Source organism: Vicugna pacos, chromosome 8 (assembly GCF_048564905.1).
Source record: "Vicugna pacos chromosome 8, VicPac4, whole genome shotgun sequence".
NCBI lineage: Eukaryota > Metazoa > Chordata > Mammalia > Artiodactyla > Camelidae > Vicugna > Vicugna pacos.
The window spans coordinates 62605487-62631098 of record NC_132994.1 but is presented as its reverse complement, the minus strand read 5'-3'; the positions used below and the strand labels follow the sequence as shown (position 1 = coordinate 62631098).

Below are 25612 nucleotides of genomic sequence, written 5' to 3'. Positions count from 1 at the left end.
ATCAGCAGATGAATGGATAGAATGGACAAAGATGATGTGGTATCTACATACACTGGAATACTACTCAGTCATAAAAAAGAATGCAATTTTGCCATTTGTAGTGACATGGATGGACTTGGAGGGTATTATGCTAAGTGAAATAAGTCAGGCAAAGACAAATACTATATGACATCACTTACATGTGGAATCTAAAAGTACAACAAACTAGTGAATATAACAAAGAAAAAGCAGACTCACAGATACAGAGAACAAATTAGACAGGGAAAGGGGAGGAGCAATATAGGGGTAGGGGATTAAGAGGCACAAACGACTATGTATAAAATAAGCCATAATGATATATTGTACAGCACGGGGAATATAGCCAATATTTTACAATAACTATACGTGGAGGATAACTTTAAAAAATTGTGAATCACTGTATTATACACCTGTAACTTATATACTATTGTACACCAACTATACTTCAATTAAAAAAAAATCAGTTGTCCATGTATGTGTGGGTTCATTTCTAGACTCTCTACTCTGTTCCATTGATTTATTTGACTAATTTGATGCCAATATCATGCTCTTTTGACCACTGTAACTATACAATAATTCTTAAAATCAGGTAGTATTAGCCCTTCAACTTTATTCTTTTTCAGAGTTTTTCTGTGATTCTGCCTAGTCTCTCACATTTCCATGAATTTTAGAATAAACTTTTAATTCCTACAAAAAAAATAATCCCACTGGGATTTTGTTTGGGATTGCGTTGAATCCATAGATCAATTTTGGGAGAATCCATATCTTAATATTGAGTTTTCTGACCCGGGAACATATTTAAATTTATTCAGGTTATTATAAATTTCTTTCAATATTTTGTGGATTTCATGTAGAAATCTTTCATATTTTTTGTCAGATGTACACCCAAGTATTTCATATTTTTTGTTGCTATTATAAATAGTGTTTTTAAAATTTCAATTTCAAAATCTCCATATCTAGTACAGAAATTAATTTCTTCCCCATATTGACCTCGTATCTTGCATCCTTGTCAAACTCATTTATCATTTTTAGTAGTTTCTAGGGGGAGATTTCATTAGATTTCCTATATAGATGATCATGTCACCTGTGAATAATGACAGGCTTATTTTTTTCCTTCCCAATCAAGATGACTTTTCTTTTATTTGCCTGAATGCACCAGTGAGAACCTTAAATACAACACTGAACAGAAACGTTCTCTTTCTAACTTCCAATTTTAAGGAAAAAGAATTCAGTATCTCATCACTAAGTACAATGTTAGGTGTGGATTATTCCTAGATGCCCTGTAAGTTCCCTTTTATTCCTTGTTGGTTGATTTTTAAAAAAAAATTAGGAATGGATGTTGGATTTTTTCTATTTTTTTTTTTTTTAGTTTACTAATATGGTGAATTACATTAACTGATTTACAAATTTTGTCAACTCTGTGTTTCTGGGATAAATCTCACTTGGTCATGGTTAACTACCATGAGCAGCATTATCCTTCTGCTATACTGTTAGATTTAATTTGCTAAAATTTTATTTAGAAGTGTTACATCTATATTTGTGAAGTATATTGGTTTATATGTAATTTCCTTTACTTTAATATCTTTGTGTGGTTTGGGTACCATATTCTATGAAGCTACCATTAACAAGTTGGGAAGCATTTCTCCACTTTAATTTTTAGAAGAGTTTTGTATAGAACTAGGACTACTTCTTCCAGAAATATTCATAGAATTCACCAATGAAGCCACCTGGGCCTGGAATTTTCTTCGTCCAGTTTCTAACTTCAATTTCCCTAATAGATACAGTATTCTTCAGGTTATCTACTTTTCCTTGAGCGAGACTTGGTAATATCTCACAAGGAATTTTCCCATTTCATCTAAGGTTTTGAATTTATTGGCATAAAGTTGTTCAAAATATTTGTTATCCATTTTAGCATTTGTAGAATCTACAGTAGTCACTTCTCTCATTCTTAGTATTGGCAATTTCTAACTTCTCTCTTCATAATCAGTCTGGCTTGAGATTCTATTTTATTGATTTTAGAGATCAAGCTTTTGGCTTCACTGATTTTTTCTATTGACTCCCTGTTTTCTATTTCATTGATTTCCACTTGAATATTATTTCTTCCTTCTGCTTACTTTAGGTTTAATTTGTTTTTCTTTATCAGTTTTTTTCAGGTAGAAGCTGAAGTCACTGATTTGATGAGAATTTGTTTTCTTTCCTTTTTTTTTGTTTTTTGTTTTTGAGAATGACGACTTTATTTGAACATTTACACTTTATTTTACACCATACCTTATGTGATATTTTTAAAATAAATTGTTGCTTTTCATAGTGTTTATACACGATTACATCTAAAAACCACATGGAAAGTCAGCACAGAGACACAAACACCTGTAACACCAAATAGAGTTTGAGCTGACTATACACATAGTCCCCTTCTCTGGTACTATCATGCTAATTATCTGCTCCTGAACTTGTCAGGAATGGTTCCTATCTGAAGCACAATACCAAGGATGTCTTATAAAGCAGTGATCTGGAGAAAGTGAGAGTGAATTTTAATCAAGAATTGCAGGCCTTTCTGGAAACATCCCAGAGAAAAATTTTAAAGGTGTGATGCTAGAGAACATCAGTCATTTGGTCTCTCAATGAGTCTGCCAACACTGACTTTAATCAAGTGTTCAGTATGGCTTCCACATATCCCGCATCTCGATCAACCCTTATTCATATTTTGTTAAAGCCATTACAGCTCTCTGAAGGTGTTTATATCTAGTTTGTCTCTCAATAAAATGGAGTCTCCCTGATCACAATTTTTGTACTCAAGAGAATTTCTTTTCTAATATAGGTGTTTTAGTGATATAAATTTGCCAAGTATAAACTCTCAGTTGTTTTTCCTACTGCTATCCTTTCAAGTTCCCTAAACTTTTCTTCTGTAATGTCTAATCTGTTAATTTCATCCAGTATACTTTTCATCTCAAACACTAGATTTTCATTTCAAGAAATTCAATTTTGATCTTTTATATCTTTTGTGTCCCCACTTTTTAAACATACAGAATACAGTTATAGTTGCTTTAATGTCTGTCCTTCTGCTAATTCTAATGCCTGTGTTAGTTTTGGATTAGTTTCTATTGATTGATTATTTTTCCCATTATCAGTCATGCTTTCCTGTCTCTTTGAATGTCTGGTAATCTGACCAGATGCCAAACATTTTGATTTTTATTTTGTTGGGTGCTGGGTATTTTTAATTTACTCTTGAGTTATCTTGAGCTTCTTTCTGGGATACCAGGAAACATTTGATCCTACTGGGTCTTGCTTTCATGATTTGTTAGGCAGCTCTGGAGCAATGTTCCGTTTAAGGTGAAATATTCCTCACTACTTAGCCAAGACCTTCCTGAGTACTTTACCCAACTTCCAATTGCAGTACGCTGAGCAAAGACCACCTAAAGCATCAGGTCCTACTCTCTGGAAACTGTAAATGTTACCTTGTAAGGAAAAAAGGGTCTGTGTAGGTGAGATTAAGTATTCTGCCATGGACAAATTATCCTGGATTACCTGAATGAACCTTAAATCCAATTACAGCTGTCTTTTTAAAAGAGAAAGGCAGAGGGAGATTGGACACACAGAATAGGAGGTGGCAATGTGATCACTGAGGCAGAGATTGGAGTAATGCAGCCACAAGTCAGAGAATGCTGGAAGCTACAAGAAGAAGGAAGAAGTAAGGACCAGATTTTCCTCTAGAGCCTCTGCAGGGAGCATGACCTGGCCAACAGCTTGATTTTGACCCAGCAAAACTTATTTCAGACTTCTAGTTTCCAGAAATATGAGAGAAGAAATTTATGTTGTTTTTGGCCCCAAGTTTGCAGTGATTTGTTATAGCAGCCTCAGGAAACTAAACTACCTATGAACTATAAGATTTTTCCATCTGGCTATTGGAAAAGGTGCTGTTCCGGACCTGTCACCAGGCAGGGTGCCCTCCAATCTTCTGTTCCTTTCAGATCATTCTTTCCCTGGTCAGAGAGTTTATCCATAAGCATGTACTGAATAGAACTCTACTGAAAACTCCCGGACTCTGTAGATCTCCAGGGCCCTCTCTCTGTACAATTCTCTGTGCAGTGTTCTGGAAACTCCATTAAGGCATTAATGCTGGGACACCTCTTTCATCTCCTGTCTCTCAGGGATTACTTTCTTTCACTGCCTGATGGCCAGAATCTTGAAAACTGTTATTTCATGTTTCTGTCTGTTTTTTGTTGTTGCTGTTGTTGTTGTAGGCAACTTTTTTGGTTAATGTTAAATGAATGCACAATGTAGCAGGGCACTCTGGAAACCAAGGAATAGTGTTTAGGAAGTTCATGGTATTCTTCATTCAACAGATTTTTATCAAGGCATTATTTTTAGGCACTGCAAATACAGAGGCAAATACATCAATATTGCCCAAAGAAAACATTCTATCACAGACTTCTTGAACAGAGTCCACTTTTCATTTATCTTCATATCATGAAGGCACATAGCAGATACTTATTAAGATAAACTGAGTGTACTATTAAGTGACCATTTCATTTAAACATAAATAGGTGAAGTTTGCTGCAGCTATTGATTTTTACTAAAATAAGAGAAAACACTGATCAAAGGATAGAATAAATTGATTCCAGAAAAGTGATGAAGTTTAGAATTTTAAGTAGTTGAATTAAGATCACATTCGGGTTGAAATGAATTAATATATTCAATTGTCCATATTATTTAATATAGTAACATTTTACTAGTGAAAGGAAACACTAAAGGAAAATTTTGCCTTTCCCATGAAAAGCATGATTTTAATTCAGAAACTTAAGAATCTTTGAAAAAACACATCCACCCAAATGTAAGTGGGAATTTAATATATCAGATATGTAATTCTGTTTCATTCTCAAGATTTGTAATAGTATCATTAGAAGTATACTTCTAGTATGGCCTAGCTTACTGAAATAATACTAACATCTGACACTGAGCACACATTCTGTATCAAGTAAATAAGCACTTTATGTGCATTATCTCCTTTAATTCACATCAGACCCTATGACATTAGATACTATTTTTATCATTGTTTTAAAGATAATAAAGCTCAGACACAGTAACTTCACAGAAAGGCTAAGGTCGCATACTTGTGTAACTAGCAAGGCTGGGATTTAAATTCAGTCTTCCTGACTCTAAAGCCTATGTTCTAAAAATAAGCCACAAATTCAAATTTATAAACCAGTAAAACAGGGCTAATTAATTGCTAATATTTTCACTATAAAGTTCCCTAACAGTTTCTTCAAAATATCAAATACCAATTATATTTTAGCTCAAAATTTCAAGAGCACTTTTATTTTTAAAGGTTGACGCTAAACTGATCATTTCTAATATATATGCAAGCACATAGACACTCAAATATTTAAAAAAGATAAACTTTTGTACTTAAAGAATTTGTAGTCTCTCACAAATAGATCAACAAAAATATTCGGAGAAAAACTATCAAACCTTAGATTTTCTTATAATGTATATACAGCCTTATGAATACAGAGTATATGAGAAGGGATGACACAGTTTGCCCTAAAACAGATACAATTATTTTCCCATTAATATGCTTCTTTACAAAGGATTTTTTTTGTGTGTGTATAATAGATACTTATTCCATGTGAAGAGTGCGTATAAAACATATGTAATATTTTGTATTTCTCCCATCACTAGTGAGAAAAAATATGGATCAATGAGATGGAGTCCCTCTTAAAACAAGGGTCTGATGGAGAGACACTTTACCACCAGCCTCAAAGCATGTGCTCTGAAAGTCTCAGTAGAGGCTTTGAATTTTCTCATGTAGCCTCATTTGTACACTTCTATGAGTATAAGGGATGGACAGTATAAGGGACCTTAGAAAATATTTCACCTCTGAAGAAATTATAGTAATATTTTTGTTATTTACCTGAAGATTTTCACAGGTCTCTTGACTGTAAGTGAGTCTCTGGATTTCTGTAGGTGAAACAAGATACAACGCTTGTCCATTGTTGGTGAAGCAGAACGTTCTGGCTATCCGCATGTTGGTAAGGGGCAAGTAATACACATCCAATAGAGGCCTTAAACTTGGCAAACTTGAGAAAGAAATTAGAAACTTGTTAATAGAAAGGAAGGTTTTAGTCTTGAACAAAGTACTATAGAAGGTAAAAATGGCAGGGACCTTATAAACCTCATGATTTAGTGTGGGAGATAAAAGTGATTTGTTTTCCTCATATACTTGTTCACTATTAACTGAATGAAAATAAATTCTTAGTGTATAGGACTGTAAACAAATAAAGGCATTTCTTTCAAACTGAATATAATTCTGTAATATTATGTGTTGAGGGAGGAAATTATATATGTGTCTTAAAAAAATATCTGACCCTTACCTAAAAGTCATAATATGTCCGTTGGCACAGAAACACGCAAGGCAGATACTGTTATTCAATGATACAATATCTCCACGAAGCACAAATGAGGTCTCTGTAATGTTTTGCTTATAAGCACAGTTCTGAGTTGGCAGTGAGATTACTTTTGCTTGCTTTTCAGAACATATCACTGCATACTGGTTTTCACTAATTTCCTGAGAAGAGGAGGGGGATACAGAGACAGGTCTTCGTTTTTTCAGTTTCTCCTTTTCATCCTTTTCTTCAGGAACGTTGTGTTCTCTCCAGGGCTCATATGCAGGTGGCACTAAGCAGCCTGTGGAATCCAGGAATGCCATTCTCAGGATCGCCCCTTTTAACCTCAATATAGTACCTAAAATTGTGATTTTAGTAGATAACAAACATTTTAATCCACACAGCAAATATGTTTATTCCAACTCTGACACATAGCAAACACTCAAAAATATGCAGAATATATACTGAACTGAAATTGTACACTGGCTCGCTGACAGGACTCAAACCTCAAGCACGATATTTGAATCTAGAAAAAGATATCAATATTACATGCCACAAATAGATAACTGCTACCAAATAAATAAATGCTGGGATGTCTGGAACTAGGTCTCATACATGGCAAGTGTACTGCCATTGAGTATGGGAAAAAGTAGATGGTACCTAGAGCTGCACGGTCCAAAATGGCAGCCACCAGACAAATATGGCTGTGGAGCACTTGAACTGTGGCTTGTCCAAATTGTGGCATGTTATCAGAGTACAATACATGCTGGATTTAAAGACTTTGTACAAAAAAAATTAACAAAATATCAATAATATAAAAATACTGATTACATGTTAAATGATAATAGTTTGGAAAGACTGGGCTAAATAAAATGGTATTAAAATTAATTTCACTTGTTTTTTACTTTTTAAATATGGCTACTAGAAAGTTAAAAAATTTTCATTTCATTGCTTTATACTTATATAATATTTTATAGTTTGAAAAAATTTCTACATATTTTTTTCTTTTGTTTCTTAGATGAAGAGATCTCAATGTTTTCTCAAAATTTTCTTAAGACAAAATATTGTTTCCTATCTTTTTTGCATTTATTTATTTTGTCTATTGCAGGGTGGGCAGATAAAATAAAGGATGCCCAGTTAAATGTAAATTTCAGATACGCAATAGTTTTTTTGGTATAAGTATATCCCAAATACTATGTTATCTTTTCATATACTACATGGGACATATTTATATTAAAAAAATATGCTATTTAAAGTTCAAATTTAACTGGGCATCCTGTATTTTATTTGCTAAATTTTTCTAGGTTTGGCAGATAGACAATTCAATTATTTTAATCAGTTTGCTAATTTGGGAATGGTTATAGTCCAGATGAACATGTATGAGATAGTAATCACAGTTATGTAGATTTTCTAAAAATATACTAAGATGATATTTAAATATATGCTTGTCCTACAGTTGGCAGGATTATAGTATATTTTCCAGCACAAGCAGTGGTAACTGTTGAGTTCTCCTCTTGAGGGGGAAAAAAAAAATTGAGGATAAAGTAGACCATTTCAGGCTCTTAAGCACAGAAGCTCAACTAGTTGGAAAACACCTCTCTTCTGCTCATAATTCCAATACAGATAGCATGATATAAATGTAATTGTTATATTTTAAAATAGTCATCTTATTAAAAATAAACCTCAAAGATTCTACCATTGAGAAAGAACTCAAAGGTTCTTTTTTATACATGAAAATTATTTTATATCAAAGTAAATTTATAGCTAATTTGATTTTACTGCAAGTTGGAAAAATCTTAAATATTTATGTAGTTAATAGTAAATTATCTATATTTAATCCTTCTCATTTTTATTTATTGGAAACATTTGTTTTTTTATCACAAACTACTGTAGAAAATTTAGAAACTACAAATCAGTAAAAATAATAGAAATTACCCATAATCCCACTATTCAGTGATAATTACTATTAACATTTTGATTTTCATTTCTCTGTAGTTTTTTCCCAATACATATATTTGTTGTTTACTAATAATAAATGAGATTAGTAGGAATATCATCATTATGTAACTTTTTCTAACAACTAGGCATGTAGTATATATTAAAATATTGAGCTGAATGAATAAATCAAACTGTTTCTTTAAAGGTAGTTCAGAAATGCACATTAAAATCATAATTACATTTTAATTCTAAATTTCAAGTATTGTTAAAATTTACTATGTAAACAAGAAATACACTAATGAGCAAAATCATGTGTTTTTTTTTTTTCATCTAGATCAGCATAAATTAGTAATGGAAACCAGAATTCTCAGTTATCTCCAGACTTATCAGATTCCACATACATTGGATAAAATTCCATCTCATCTTCAATATATGAAGACTTTAAATTTTTTCTTCTTAAAATTTTCTATTGTCACCTTTTCTAATTCTTCAAAGAAGAAAAATAATCTAAGACTTCACACTTAGAGATTAAAAAATAGCCAAGTGTATAATGTTTAAAAATATACGTTTCTGTTTTTCTCCTAAATAAGCAGCATCCGTTTGCTTATAGAACATATTTTGAGGTGTTCTAGAATGTAATAGAACAAGAGTGTTTTTTTGTTTTCATTTTTTTACGTAGTAATCATTTTAGACATGATTCTAGGGTTAAAAAAATGCAAAACTTGAAAGGCTGTATAAATAAATGATATTCTGGAATCTTATTCCATGTATTCCTTCAATTAAAAACATAAGACTGTAACTATCCCCATTTAGAATTCTTAGATTGATTAGAAAATGAAAAACAAAGGCTTCTATTAAATTACAGTAAAGCTAACTTTCAATATAAGTACAGCACCAGAGCATACATACCACTTGGAGACACGATTACTGGCTGAAGAAGTCTTTGCTCTCCTCCAGGGGGAAGGTTCAGTGCAATGACAAGCACTGTTCCCAATGTAGTACCAACCCACAGACATGGCGAAGGAGATGAATCTGCCTTTCGAGTAAAGGTTTCACAGAAATGAAGAGCAGAGATTGCTTCTCGGGATTCTTTATCAATGCTGGTTACACTTGAACTCCGGGATCGACTGAAGGAATTGTCTTTTGTATCTGAAATGATTTAAAACGTTGTGAGATGCACAGGTTATAAAATATCATGGTTTTTGTTTGGTATAAGTTTTGCCAAATTGTTAATATACAACAAGACAAAATCTACAGCATATTTATTTTTAGTTTTCTTTTAATTAAAAACAATTTACTTTCATGCTAACAATTTTTTCCCTTTATTTAAATTTAAAACACAAAGGGACATTTCCACACCCGTCAGACCTGAGCTGGGTGCATTTCAGTGAATTTTGGATGTGTGATCTCTATGGTTTCGGTGCAGCTCTCTGTTGGTGTCCTGGCTACTTTTCCCAATCTTAGCCCTTATTATCTTCTTTTCTCATGGTGCCGTTTCTCCCTTTGGTAATACAATTTCATGATTAGGTAGAACTAGAAAAGTGGGTATTTTCAATTTTCTACATTTAAAAATGTATTTAGAAGTACTCAAATTCTACTTTCAAATTTATTGTATGATAGACTTTTTCCCTTCAAATCTGTCTACATGAAAGCCTTAATCCATAAATAGTTAGCTTTCATTCTTCTTGAATGCCATTTTAACTGTAATCAACATTCATCTAAGGCATTTTCCATCAAAATGTACAATGGTATCTAGCTCATACTTAACCTGATGTCACGTATATTCCCTTTATCTGACTCAGCTTGTAATGACAGGGATACTTCTAAATTATACTAATAAAATCTCTCTTATCTTTAGCTATCTTCTTCTCTGTGTTCAATCTCAAATCTGTTTCAAGCCCTGGCCCCTTTCACTTTACCTATACATCCCTGATGGGATACCAAGTCCCATGTTATTCCAAAGTTATTTCCTTCTTTCTATTACCAATCAACTTCCATTACCCTGTGTTTAGGCCTCCATCACCATTCATCTAGACTACAGTTTCCAAGAGATCTCCCTACCTCTACTTTGTCACCATTCTATTACAACTCACTTAAATTTTATAAGGTACAGTTGTAATTCTATCAGCTCTATTTTAAAAATCCTCAATGGTTCCTCTTATAATCTAACTAAGGTTTTTAAGACTTTCCACAAAATATCTCCAACGTAACTTCCTGGCGTATTCTGCCAATACTGCCTTACTTCAGTTCACTGTGGGAAATGAACCAAGCCATTCAGTGGTCTCCAAACATACGCGGCACCTACCTAATTTTAGACTTCGGTTCGTGATTTTATTTCTGACTGGTGCCCCTGCCTTTTCTCTACCTATCTAGATTGTGCATGTTCTCCATCTCAGGTACTGTCATCCTCATGAAGTTTATTCTGATGCCTACAACCATTTACAGTTTTTCTCTTTTGAATCTTGAGAGCTTTTTCTCTCTCTCATGGTACTAATAGTACATTTATTCTGTAGTGATTTCAGACTTGTCTTAGGCCTTGTTCTAACGTGACTGTAAGTTTCCTAAGGACAAGGGCTGTGCCGTTTTGATCCCCTGCAGAATTAAGCACAGTGCCTTGCACATGGAAGCATTCAACAGATACCTGCTGAGGGCAGATTTACAGTTGAAAGTATGTAAAGCAATATGTTTCTGCTGCATCACTGGGATATGTTAAAATTTCGAGTAGCTTCTACTATTCACATCCAATAATTCACTGCTGACATCACATGCTCTTAATGCTACCATGAAAGAAATGACTTTTTTTTTGAGTTTTGACAATAGTTATGATTTTATTATTAAAATATATATTTACATAGTGTTAAGAAAATGAAAAAGCTAAGTGTATGTTAGGTTACTACTCTAGTGCCTTGTTTCTTTTTTATAATTTTTTAAATTAAAGTATAGTTGGTTTATAATGTGTTAATTTCTGGTGTACAGCATAATGTTTCAGTTATACATATATATACTCCTTTTCATATTCTTTTTCATTATAGGTTATTATAAGATATTGACTATAGTACCCTGTGCTGTAAGAAATGACTTTATAAGGTGAAAAATAAAAATACATGTTCAAGTCTTCTAAGCTGTATTTTATTAAATAAAAAAGGTATAATTGAATCCTAGTTACACTAGGAATTTTGTAATCAAATTTACATTCACAGGTTAAAAAATATTCTCCCAAATAATAATTACATACAGCATAAGTTTGATTATAGCTAGCCTCTGAAAATAAACCATCACTAGTTATGAAAACAGCATGGGTTATTTCTAACTATAGTTTCTAAAAATGCTTTTCTTTTGCCTGAGTTGTACTTTCTGTTACAGATTATTACATGATAGAAAAGAACTACTTAATGTAAATGAAACAACTTTCCATAAACAACAGTTCATTACTGAATGAGTTTGTAATATGATATTGATTCCAAATGTTAACTCTTTATGCTGCAAAAGTTATTTTAGTAAAATAACAGAAATTAAAAATTTATTTTCCAACAATAAGAATATTTGTTACTTTAATGAAACATACACATACAAGGTGAACAGACATAATCACCTATATGATCAGTTGTGACCTAGTGATAAAAATGAAGATCAGTGATACAAGAAAATTTGATAATATAAATTTCAATGTAAATTAACCTTCATAAAACTTTTACTGTTATTTATTAATATTACAATAGGTGATTCACAACAATCGATATTTTAAATGTTGATTCACAGGCCAAGCAGACATTATTTTAATTTAATAGACTAATTTAACTATATAAAATTCATGAACTGTAACTGCATTTTTAGTATATGATTTCTCTATAAAAATTATTTACAAAAAATGCCAATGGCTATATCAATATTGAAAAATGAACTGAATCAGAATCAACTTTGAACTCATAGAATTAGGCTGCTTATTTTATCTGTCTAGAACTGTTTGAAAACAAGTCGAAATTTTCAGCAGTTCATGAATTAGTACTTCCACTGACTGCTATTAAGTTAGATATTGTGGGTCTTTGTAGCTTAAATTTTAGAAACTGGGCAAGCTAAACAAATAGAATAGAAATTTTCATTTTAACTGCAGTAATAAGAGCAGATATGAAAATAGCTACCACTAAGCAAGGCTACCATGTGCTAAATGTGATTATAAACTTTACATGTATCATTTTATTGACTCCACATAACAACCCTGAGAAGTATTATCAGTACAATTTAACAAATAATAAAATAGAAGCTCAGACAGAAAATGACTTGCTCAGGATGAGAAAGCTAGCTAATGGAAGAGTTCGAATTTGTGCCCCTCGTCAAATCTAAAACTTTCCATTAGCCAACTTCAGATAGACACAGGGTTAGTCATATAACCAGTTTCATATGAATGGAGGGTTTTGGTTATTATTGAGCATTAAAGTTCAGTCTTTAGGTTAAAAAAAAATAAACCTGAATGTGTGGTCTTTCTGGCAGATCTAAACCCAGAAAAAAATCTGTCATTAATGCCTCTATCCAGCTCTAGATGATACAAACATTTCATAAAATCGCTGCTTCCTTGTTATTCTCTGGATGCCTACAACATTCTACTCGTATGTACTCTCCTGCCCACATAGAGCCTTAAGCAACAAAATTCTACATCTCCCAATCAAAACATAATGCCTAGAGGTAAATTTGGGCAGGGTACAAATTAGGACAAAAAACTTATTCACTTTAAGATACATAACAGTTTGATATTTTGCCTCCTGTTCCTGATACTTGAAAAGTGACATCAGAAGTCTAGCAACATCACCCACGGTTTCTGAGTTTTGGGCCATGGAATCTAGAGTGAAGCTATGCTGAACGTACACTGTTGCACAATTTCCCTATAAGCAAAAGTGAATTCTACTCACAGAAGCTTCCACAGCTGCAGGACACTCCAACAGCTCAGCTATTTTAGCAACATTTGGCAGTGTGAGCCTATCAACATAGCTGTTTCTCCAGACTGATTCTCTGGCCAGCGTAAAAGAATTACCAGCTAAGAATCTCTACCGAAAAAACAGTTCAGCAGCACAATGACTTGAAGGGAAATTATTTAGGTAACATGAATATTGTTTCAAGGTATGTATTAAAGCTATAATCGGCTTAGGGCACTGAAATACATGGGCACACAGGTAAAAGATAAACTGAAAAAAGATGATCTACAGAAGCATGGAGCACACGCTCTGATTAAATTACTTAAATAATCCATAAGTGTGACTATTCTTCTAAAAATTATTGATAGGATATTTTTACTAATTTTAAAAGTACTTCTACATGTGTTTTCTCAGATTTTTAAGATACTAAAAGACACAAAACCATTTTCACCTAGTAGTATTTAGTGTTACTGAAATCATGGGCCTCTTTGAGAGTCTGATGAAAACTCTGAATCCCTTTGTTGGGAAAAAAGGCATAAAGTAATCCTCAGATACACTTGGGTTCAAATAACATCTTTCATTTTTATAGTAAAGGGGACTGTGCTCTTCTCAAAACGTCCTACATTCCAGAATTAATTCTGGTTAACACTGGTTAACACTGGTTCTCTTAACACCAGTGATACTAATAAATTGTTTTTCCTATGTTCAGGAATGGAACATTTTACTAATGACAGTGGAAGGTATTATGCCTACTCACTCATAATCACATGCTTTCTATCAGTATAACTAAGACTATGATTTGGAAATGCTAAAATTAACATGGCAAAATGGACCAATACCTAAGTTTATATTATGCATAATAAGATAGTCAAGGAATCTAGAGAATAAACAGTGAGAAGATGAGGTGAGTGAGCAAATATAAAGGAGAAAATCTAGTTATTTCCAGGCTAAAGATAGGTGAAATCATCATTATGCAGTCATATTTCTTATTCAATTAAAGGCAATAAAAATGTCTAAAATGAAAAAAATGAGCTTAAAAAGAAATCCAGCTTTATATTTACTATATGGAATCTTTATCTTTATTGGAATGCCATTTACCCCTATCCTGGGATATTAGGGAACTGTTTTTGAGCTGGATATAATAAACCAAAAAGAATATCTGAATATAGTCACTCTGCTCTCCTAATGGACGGGTTGCATAGAAAGTGCTATAGAAAAAGAAATATTTCCCCAAACTTGTTATCACCAAAAAGTAATAACGATTCTTGATGTAAGAGATTCACTGCAGTACAGAAAATTAGTAATTTATTTTGAAAATATTAAATTCTTATAAAATCTTGTAAATCATAGAGTTCAAAATAAGTTTTCAGACAGTTAATAGAAATTAATCTGGAATCACACAGATTTTAATCCCACACTAAATTTTGTTTAGATATGAAGTATGAGAGGGCTGAGGAAATATACTATTTTTGGTTCACTTAAATTTATATTATAATTATCTTTTATTATTTACAGATGGCATCCTAAAGGCTATTAATCCTTAAACATTTTAGTCATTTTACAGTTGATTTTCAATGAAAACCTAGGCTATGGTCATTTTATATCTCCTGATTTCCTTACTTCCCATTAAAGAGAGTTAACTTCTATGTACTTTCATTTATTTATTTTACTTACCTAAGTCAGGCTTTAGGTCAGTAGGCAAGCTTAACTTCCTCGACATCTTTGCTGAAAAATAAAATGCATTTTTAAAGTTTTGAAGAATATTTTTTTATACTTAAGTCATGCCAACTGCTTCAAGACAGGAGTGAATATTTTTCTTACTAAATCTAGATGCTAAGACAATTAAAATGATTAATAATGTTATGGGTGGAATGTAAATCACTTCAATTTTTAAAAAAGTTTGTACTTACGTGATGTAATCTCTGTGTGCTTGAAGCTCTCACTTTAAGGAAGCCTTGTAAATTCTAACAGTTAATTATTTCTTAGACTCACAGGAAAGGGTTAGGCTTTTCTAAGAGAAGCAAAGTCATTTCTCAGAAAGAAGGTGTTGCAGATAAAGAAAACAGAGGCATAAGACTGAGTTTGGGTATGAGATACAATAAAATTTTTCCAGCTCCTCATCTTCACAGTGATTTGGCTCATTATTTTTAAGGTAATCTCTTGAATATAGGACAAACCTATATCTACAAATTGAAGTATTTGTTTACATCACAAAATATTTGGCTCACCCATTTCTTCAAATATGTTACCACCTCTATTCACATTTTAGTAAAAAACAAAAACACAAAATCATGCTCAGTCTAAAATTAGAGTATTTACAAAACCATCAACTAGATACTATATACTATATATACTATAGATACTTTTATTTTGTATTGGAATAATAAAAAAGCCTATGTGAAAACTTACTGGAATTCACTTTCCATCCTCAAAATCAGTTATTGCCTTAATCTAGGAAGTGATTTAAAGTTAGGAGGCGTTCAACTACATCTAATATGTTAGTGGCATTGCATGCGTAACAAAATGGTGCTTCCTATGTGAAATTTTGAAAAAGCATTTGTTTGTTAATACATGAATGTGTATATTGGGTTAAATTTTGGACTGTTAGGAGATATTTAAAGAACAGACCCTGCTAGTCCATAAGGGCGCCATGTAACAAAGAGAAATCCAGTCATAGTACATAACTTCCACATCTAAAAAAATGATAAATTCAGTGTTAGGAAAGAGGCATTAGGCAAATTGGAAAGGGATGGGGGAAATCAGGTTTTTATTTCTAAGCTTCATTAATCAGCATCCATTAAAAAATAAAGTTCAAATATATGAATTGGTTTTATCCTATTTTTTACACATAATCAATCTCAATTAAAAGTTAAAATGTAACAGAAAACTAAAATAGCCAAACAAAATCTACAGTTGGTTGATCTCATATAAATAGCTATTATATTTAACATCCAATTCCCTTAAAATCAGAAGATATTATACCTTCCTCAAATCGTTTTCTAAACTATGACTCAACATTTTTTTCTAGAATACAATATTAAACACTTTTGAAAGAATCAGAGATTTTAACTATTTATCGTAGGTATAAAGTACATAGACTGATAAATAACTATACAATGTACGTGATATCTGAAGGAGAAAAGCCAGTCTGGTACAGTCTCTAAAGATAATCTTTCAGAATCAGATGATGTGAATGCCTCTCTAGACCCCCTATTCTTGATTTAAGTTATTCTAAATCTTCAGGGCCTGTGCTTGTAAAACTTGAATGTGTATACCAATCACCTGGGAATCTTATTACATCAGATTCTGCGGTTCTAACAGACTCCCAGGAGATGGTGATGCTGCTGGTTGGTGGACCACACTGAGCATCAAGGTCCCTAGACTCAAAGCAACTTCACAATAGGAAACAAGACTAAGTCATCAAACCCATTATGGAGATACAGTAAGTCCACAACAAATGTTTCTTGAATAAGCTTCAATATCTAGTTTATAAACTGTGGAAGTGTAAAGTATAGTGGAGTACAGTGGTTAGGACTGGATTTGGAATCAGACCAAATATGAGTTTGAATCTAAGTCAACCAACTACGAGGTGTGTGACTTCAGGCCAGTCACTTTGCCTCTCTAAATCTCAAACTTCCTCATCTGTAAACAGGATAGATAATGATAATTTCAAAGTTGTGAAGATTATATAAGATGACATAAGCAAAACATTAAGCATAATACCTGACACACAGTATGAATTTGAAAACTGTTAGTTATTATTTATTAATAAATAACTTTTTGCATAAACTGTAAAGTGTTATGCAGGTGAACTATTAATATACTTGCAAATAACTCAATATTTCTTTAGTCTAATTCTAATTCCAAGTAACTAAAACAGAAAAATGGAAAAAAATTTTAGGACATAAATATAGAATGGCATATATAACTATAAGCTCAACCTCTTTTAAGTTCATTAAAATTTTTTTAAAACTAAATTTAATATATCTAAATATAACAAAGAAGATAAATAACCTGAGTAATTTATAAGATATTTTTATGGGAAAGGGTAGAAAGGAGGAAGTGGAGGGGGGGATTTAAATCCTTGGCATTCTTGTATAACTTGTATTTATGTCTTCAGTTTCCATAGCCCTTTCTTCTGTAGTTTCCATCCAGTCATATCTACTACACCCATCCAATGAATTTATCACTTCAGCTATTGAACTTTACAGTACTAGTATTTTCATTTTATTCATTATGAAGTTTTTATTTTCCCTGCTGATAGTCTCCATCTGTTCATTCACTATGACCATTTTTTCCATTCCAATACTTGAACATACTATAGAAGCTGTTTTAAAATATTTGGTTGCTAATTTCAACATCTAGGTCATCTTGAGGTCTGTTTCTACTGATTTTTAAATTCCTGATTATGGGTCATATTTTTCTACTTTTAATTTTGAATCTTGCCTGGGAACTTTTGACTGAATGCAGACATAGTGGATATTATGTTGAAGGGAGTCTGGATTATACCATCAACCTTAGTAAGTGTTTTGTTCTGCCATGCAGTTAAATTACTGGTGGATCCTTTTTGTTTTAACGGGATTGACTTTATTCCTTGTTAGGGTGGGTCTGTTTCAGTTCGAACTTAGTTCTAGAGTATGACTTCTATACTACAGAAGTCATCTTTACTCTTAAGGAGTGGCCTTTTTGGAATATCAACAGGATGACTGAGGTGCTCAGGAAGGTCTTACTAGTCTACTCCTAGCTTCGCATGACCTCTGGTACCACTAGGCAGCTCTCGGCCTCACAGCAGGCGGCTGCTACTAGGCCGAGTGGGATCTTCAAGCTCACATGTGGCCCAGCCCCAAGGCAAGGACCTGCACTGAATCTCTACAGACTTAAAGAAGTTCCCCTCGGAGCAGTCCTTCCTTTCTGTTGCCCTGCCTCACAAATTCTAGTCACTCCAATTCCTGCTTCCTTAGCTTACTGAGATTGCAGCTTCACTTGGGTTCCACTCGCTCTGCATTGTAAGAGGAAAGTATTCTCTGATAGAAAGCTGGGGAGATTGTGGGGCTCATCTCATGTTTTTTCTTTCTCCTGATGATGACCGTCCTGGACTTCCTGTGGCTCAATGTCTGGAAAGAAGAGCCTCATATATTTTGACTAGTTTTACTGTTGTTTTCTGCAAGAGGTTAAGCCCTAAACCTAAGGTCCAGGTTGAAATTTAGGCTAAACGTTTCTATCTTTCAGTTTTTGTGACTATTTCTGGGGAATATCCTTGTTTTCAGGTCTGTCTAGTCAACCTCTTTGATGGCAGGTCCACAAGAGGCAGATCCATCTCTGGAGAACCTCTAGTCAATCCTCTCAGCTTATATACTGTACTCTGGTTATAATTCTGTGAGGAAGCAGTTGCAGACTTCATCCCGCATTTTCTGAAGCTCATGCTTTTATTTCTCAGAAGTCTCAGAAGTACTTGCCAACACAGTTGCCTTGCCAGCTGATTTCATTGCACTGAGAAAGAACCTTTTGTTCATGTTCTGAAGTTACTCAATTTTCAAACTGAAGACATATGACCTGAACAAGTTCTTGAAAGACAAACTGTTTCTCTCTTCTTCACCTGTGTATTCTTCAACTCTTGCCCTTGTACCCCGTATCTTCCTTGCTTTGACATCTTTTGTCACTTTAAAGTATAATCTAGCTCTCTTTGTGCCTTTGTCCACAGCAGAAAGAATGAGAATGACAGTAAAGAAGTTTCTTCAGTCTGAAGAAAACTGGAGTCAACGATATAGTCCAGCAGGCTGTTAACATGAGTCTTTGCTCTCTCTTCTTAGAAACCTGATTGACGATATCAAGCTGACTGGCTGAATAAGCAGTAAAGAGGTGCATTTGCTTGGAAAGAATTATGAAGTTATACTGACCACAACAATCATGTCTGCAATGGCGGTTTCAGTATCAAGGAAAGATGCATGATGTTCAAGAGAAGTAAATCTTAAAGCAAGGGGACTCCTTGAACCAATATACCACAGGTGACAGTTTCATCACGGCTGAAGCTTTTTAGTCCTTTGCAACTGTAGAAATCTCTGTAGAAGTTTCTCAATTATAGAGATGCTTATTGCTGCGCTGAAATCAGACAGATGCTTTGTAATCTTCTCTTAGTTTTTCTACCCACTGTGTTCCACATTTATTTTCCTAAGGAAGGTTTCTTAAAGGAAAACAGTACTATAACTTCTGCTTTTTAGAATGTGACTTTTACATTAATCTACCAGCAATAAAAGGTAAAATGAATTATTATGACAATATGAAGATGCCAAAAAAAGCAAACTGATCTTTGTATTGAGAGAGGTTCAATAATTAGAATAAAGTGACAATACCACTTTTCTCACCAGCTACAGAGGTCCGGTGCAACTTGTTTCAAGTATAATGAACTAGCCATTTGAATTAGCCATTTGAACTAATATGTCATTTGATAATTAGCCATTTGAACTAATATGTCGATTTCTATCTCCCATGCTAGAATATAAATTGTATGACAGGGAACAGAATTTATCTTGCCAAATACTGCATTTCTGTTTGGGCCTAGCACTTAATGTGTCTCAAATAAACATGGTTAACGAATGAAAACATTTTCTATAGAACAAAAAGTATTACATAAGCTTTACATAATAAGTGGTATGAGCTGAATTGTTCCCCTAAAATTCCTATGTTGAAGCCCTAAACCCCAGTACCTCAGAATACTTTTTTGTAGCTAGAGCCTTTAAAGAGGTGATTAAGTTGAAATGAGGCCACTAAATGTGAGCTCTAATCCAATGTGACTGGTACATATGAGAGGAAGAAATATGGGCACATAAGAACACCAGGGGGGTTCATGTGTCTAGAAGGCAGGCCATGTGAGAACACAGCAAGAACACAGTCATCTGCACGCCAAGGAGAGGCCTCAGAAGGAAAAAAAACAAAAAACAAAAAACAACTGTCAATTCCTTGATCTTGGATTTGTAGCCTCCAGAACTACACTAGACAAAATAAATATCTATTGCTTAAGGCATCCAGTTTGTGGTAGTTTCCTATGGCAACCCCAGCAAACTAATACAATAAATAATGACAGAAAATAAACTGCCACATTAATAGTCCCATTCAAACAACAGATGATAAAAACATTATTTCAGTAATGGAAATGTAATTTGGACTAATTTTCTTTGTTAGGAAGCATCAACCAAGTTACTTCCAAAAAGATCACTGTATATTCCATTCTAATGTAAGAAAAAGACGATTCTATATAGAGAGAGATGCCTAAATAGTCAGTACTGGTATATAACACACAAACAGACTTTGCTGAACAGGTTTTATTATGATTGGACAGAAAATACATTCACAAATAGAATTAAAGTTTGAATATACAATATGTTATACTCTTCAGGTTTTACTCATCTGAAAAAAAAAAAAAGAATTCAGTTAGAAGAACTCCAACTTGTATAATGGTTTTAAAGTACCTGCCTGTGAAATTTAGTTCTTGACCGATTAAGGCTAAGTAATAATTGTTTTTCAAAGTAGGAAATATTAAAGTTACCTGTAAAAACGGTATGACTGCACACTTGATTCATCTTCTCTTCCAAGATGAGCTTTTATTCTTTCAATGGCCATGTTGTGGATTAAATATAAAGATGAACTTCTATAGATGTAAGAGCCGCATTTTGGATTGAATGTTGGGGAATATAAACTAGAAATATCAGTACTAATTTGGGTTTTATAGTGAATTAGAATAATTTTAAAACTTAAAATTCTACTTAATTTCATACATACCTTTTCAAATTCATTTAACTCCAAATAAACCTCTGGGAATTTATTTTTCAAATTTTAAATATAAGTGAATTGGGAAGACAGCATAAGAAGAGACCACACAATCCGAGAGCAGGGACATGCTGTATAGCATATAGTCAAGACACCTGGATTCTGGTGTTGGCTAAGTCACTGCCATGGGATACTACTTTGGATATGCCATTTAACTTCTTTGAGGCTTAAATTCTTTCCTTGAAAAATAAAGGGGCGAGAGCTAATTTAAAATTGTAGGATTTAATGAGTTAGTGATTTAGAATATAACGATTCAGAACAAATTTAAGTTCTGTTAGAACACTTCAATGTAAAAAAGAAATCACTGGGACTCAGGTACAGGAGAACTAATGAAAACAGCACTTGGACATTATCTTCATTTAAACTGACTTAAAAAATTACTTCTGTTTTTTGTTAATGAAGAAAAATCATTCCCTGAGTAACTGCTAATTCAGACATTTGAGAGATAAAAAGGGGCCTTGGAGGTAAAATCCTTCCTATATTAACAAATACCATATGAAAGTTATTTAGTATAATGTCTAAAACTTAGGAGGTGTTCATTAAATAGAGTTATTATTTCTATTTGTTTTAGCACAGCAGTCATTAAGTCATTATACTTTTGAATTTTTATTCTTTAATCTCTAGTATTATTTCCCCCTCACAGTTTCATGTAATCAATTTGATAATCATTCCTCCCATACGAAAGTTAGTAATTAAAATGGGACATGAGCAGAGTTGTAGACTATAGAATCCAGCTAGAAATGTACTTTCAGAATTAAATGGAATCATAATGAAACAGAATAATCTCTAGAGAAATTTAATCATGTAATTTCAAAATCTACCAAACAATGCTAACATCTGGACCATATTCTACCCATAAGTATATCATGAGAAATTTGTTGAATATTTTAACAAAGATACACATTTTAGGACTATTTTTATAAAAACTTGAAATAATAAAAAGCTTTATATATTTTTCTGTTTCTGAAATTTCATAAAATGTAAATAATGAACAAATAAATTGATAACCAATCTTTTTTTTTTAAGTGATTTACAGAAATTGCTAACTGACTACAGGAAACTCATTGATTTTGGAAACATTGCTCATTAAGATTTTGCTAATAAAAATTAATTGTAAGGTATGAACAAGTAAAAGAAATCACTCTATGTATTTCACATGTACATTTACCTTTCTTTAGGGATGCTACAGTTGCATTGTACTCTGCTATATTTTTGCTGTTAAATTCACAAGACTAAAGTTATGTCTTTTTAGGCTCTTATTCTTATGTGTGAACAAGGAGGTCACTGTCAGTATCATTTACCTGAGTTAGCTGTCAGTCAGGAAACAGTGAAGCTAGCCTTTGGGTGGATAGGTTAGGGAACTCCACTGACTGCTCTAGATACTCTCACTTAAGTTTGCTGTTTGAGGAAAGTAGACTTCCAGGCACTGTTACATTATGTTTGGGTGATGGGTAGCAAGATGGACAGAACTTAATATAAGCCTTCTTTTTCCCAGGTTACCACGTAGATAGGACAGGGTCATAACCAGATTATCTAGTTACAAATCACACAGTAAAATTTGTTTTTGAATCTTTAAAACTATCAGGAAATTGTCTTAACAGAACTATAGAACCGTGTTGAAGAGGAGAAACAGTGGAGTGGGCTACCTGCGTGTAAATCACGGCTCTGTCATTCTCTAGCTGTGTAACTAATAGATATCTTACTTTAACTCATAGTGCCCTCGTCTGTAGAACAGGGAAATAACAGGAAGTAGCTAATTGAGGTTTCTGAGTAAGAGAAAAATATTTATAAACGACAGACACAGTGTGCCAGGAAAAATGTAATTGTTAAGTATATTTTAAAAAATTACTGTTATCATCTCAGCTGTACTGTCAGGCAGCAAAAAAAGTTGATTTTTCATGGTTGGGTTAGATTGTTAAAGTGTGAATAATATCCAATACATACCCTGGCTCTGTCCTCTCCAATATGATACAAACAGCAGTTACTTTCAAGGAATAGATGAAACTTAGGGACAAAATTTCAGAGCCAAGATATTCAGTTAGCTTTTTATACAAAACATTCTTTAACCAGTGCCAGCCTTGGAGGTTCTAGGCTTAATTCTTATGCTTTCCCTTTTTAGGCCACCACATAACTGCCTAACCTGAAGCCAAAAACGTCTGTAGACTGAGGAAGAGCAAGGTGATAGTTTTATGAGGTTCAGGATACTTCAGAGTAAGTATGGGATTGGACGATAGGAAACATAGTTGAGTTCAGAACGCTCACAGAGTCCTAGCACACTTGATAACATTAAGCTTCATATGGAAAACAGGTCTTCACAGAGACATCTTTAGGAGATTCTATGATTTTTTCCCAATGTTTCATTGACATTCTACGTATTTTCCAATGACATATTTTATGCTAAGTCTTATTACAAAACTCGACACTAATGTGGGGAGATAAATTGTCATTTTTTTAAACTGCAAAAACTTTACAATCTATACAATGGCAAAGTCTCCATTTGAATGAAGAAAAAATTGAGAAGTGAGCTTTCCTTTTGTATACCTTGAGATATATATTGGGATTAAAAAACTACCAGTTATAAAATAAGTAAGTCACAGGGATGTAATGTATAGCAAAGAGAACATAGTCAAAAAGATTGTAATGACTTTGGTGTGAAATGTATAAAATACTGAATTGCTGTGTTGTACACCTGAAACTAATATAATACTGTAAGTCAACTATACTTCCATTAAAAAATACTGAAAGGTTTCTACTGAAAACAAATAAAATTATATATAAAACAGGAGATATAACAGTGGTTTCTGCAGATAAAAAATTATGTATAACTGTAAAACTGACATAAGTCTGGAAAGTTGAATAGAGTTAACATCTTCCCCAAAAAATGTAACTATAGAAACTGGCATGACAAAAAGAAAAATTTGCTGATAACATTCTTGTTTTCTTTCTTTTTTACACTGAAGTATAGTTGATTTACAATGCTGTGCTAGTTTCTGGTGTACGGTAGACACAGAAAACAATTTATGGTTATCAAAGGGGAAGGAGGGAGGATAGAAATTAAATTAGAAGTTTCATATTAGCAGATACAAGCTACTATAAACAAAATAAACGACAAGTTCCTACGGTATAGCACAGGGAACTATATTCAATAGTTTGTAATAATCTTGCTTTCTTTTTATGTTATAAAAGAACTATCCTTTCAATAACGTTCTCAGTTCTAAGAAATTTATTAATTGAAGTCTTTCAAATATTCAGGCTCAGATATTCCATGTTACATATTCAATTCATAACACAGAAAAAAAAACGGAAAGTGAGTCAATACATTTAACAAAGCAAACATAACCCCAGGATAAAAAATCAAACAGATAAATTATTCCAAAAAAAGTATGCACAAAGTACCTTTCCTGCAAGGTAAAATTCCCACGTAATTAAATTCTTTAAGTTCTTTGGTAAATTATATGGAGAAAAGTCCCTTCTAACTTTTTACATTATATGACAGTAAAAGAACCTCTACAGTACTATTATGATAGAATATACTAAAAAGGAAATGGGTTGAAAAATTATTCTGTAGTACAAGTACATAATTAAAGTGACTTAACTATTACCAAATGATTCACTAAAAAATCCACAAGTACCAGAGGTAAATAATTGATTCTCCACCAATGAAGAGCCCTTTGCCCAAGAACAAACCGCCTTATTTAAAAAAATGAGCAGAGGTGCTAAAAGTCAGCCAATGTTAACATGACTAAACAGGGTTCAATTTACAACATGCAGACAACATGGATGCTATTTCTAAGAATTTTTGAAATTTAAATTTATTACATATTAAAATATATCAGTTGAAAAAAAGTAAATCTATTTCAGCTGCCTAGAAATTCATCTAATTTAATATAATTCAAGGAATATATGCTGAGAGTTTGGGGGTAAATAAGTTATGTAATAACAGCATAATAAAAATTTTGTATTTCAATCAAAGATTAAATGTATTCTCTTAGCAAAATGGTGTTCCTCAAGCTTTTAAAAATCTTCACACAATACTCAAATTTTTTGAAACTAAAATACCCTAGTTTGATTTACCCCTGAAGTTTAATTATATATTTTGTCCCCCAGCTTTAAACTTTGAAAATCTTGGACTGAGTAATTTACTTCAAAATATGAAACAATCAAAAGGATTAATATAAAATACTGTCTATCAGTCATTTTTATTTAGGGGGAAGAAGTCCTAGAAAATTCTTATTTAGCTTAGGGGTAGCACAGATTACAGACTAAGTCAATCTTTTAAAGAATCATTTCCTTGAAATTTTGGGTCTTGATAATGTGAAGAGGACAGAATAAAGGTAGGAAAAAATACAAATAAATCTATAAAGAAAACAATTTCAAAACTTGGGAATATAAAGTTGTACTATTTATGGCATAAATTGAACCCTGCTTTATTTTAAAATAAAGCAAAAATAAAAATTAATAGAACAATTCACATTGTTAAGTCAGAGGAAGAACTGCAATCCCAATTTAACTGATTTTTAATAATTATTGCCCCAATGAGTA

General features: G+C 32.8%; 1 protein-coding gene across 9 annotated transcripts in view; it reads right to left on the bottom strand.

Annotated features, from left to right (window-relative positions):
* Window positions 1–25612, bottom strand: part of STXBP5 (syntaxin binding protein 5) — a 151272-nt gene that overhangs the window by 20634 nt on the left and 105026 nt on the right. For all 9 annotated transcript variants that reach the window (XM_072965999.1, XM_072966001.1, XM_072966003.1 and 6 more), the window contains 4 exons: window positions 14921–14971; window positions 9249–9488; window positions 6390–6759; window positions 5930–6095 (listed from right to left, as the gene is read on the bottom strand). In XM_072965999.1, coding sequence (XP_072822100.1) covers window positions 5930–6095; window positions 6390–6759; window positions 9249–9488; window positions 14921–14971 — 827 coding nt within the window. The remainder of the gene's footprint in view (window positions 1–5929; window positions 6096–6389; window positions 6760–9248; window positions 9489–14920; window positions 14972–25612) is intronic.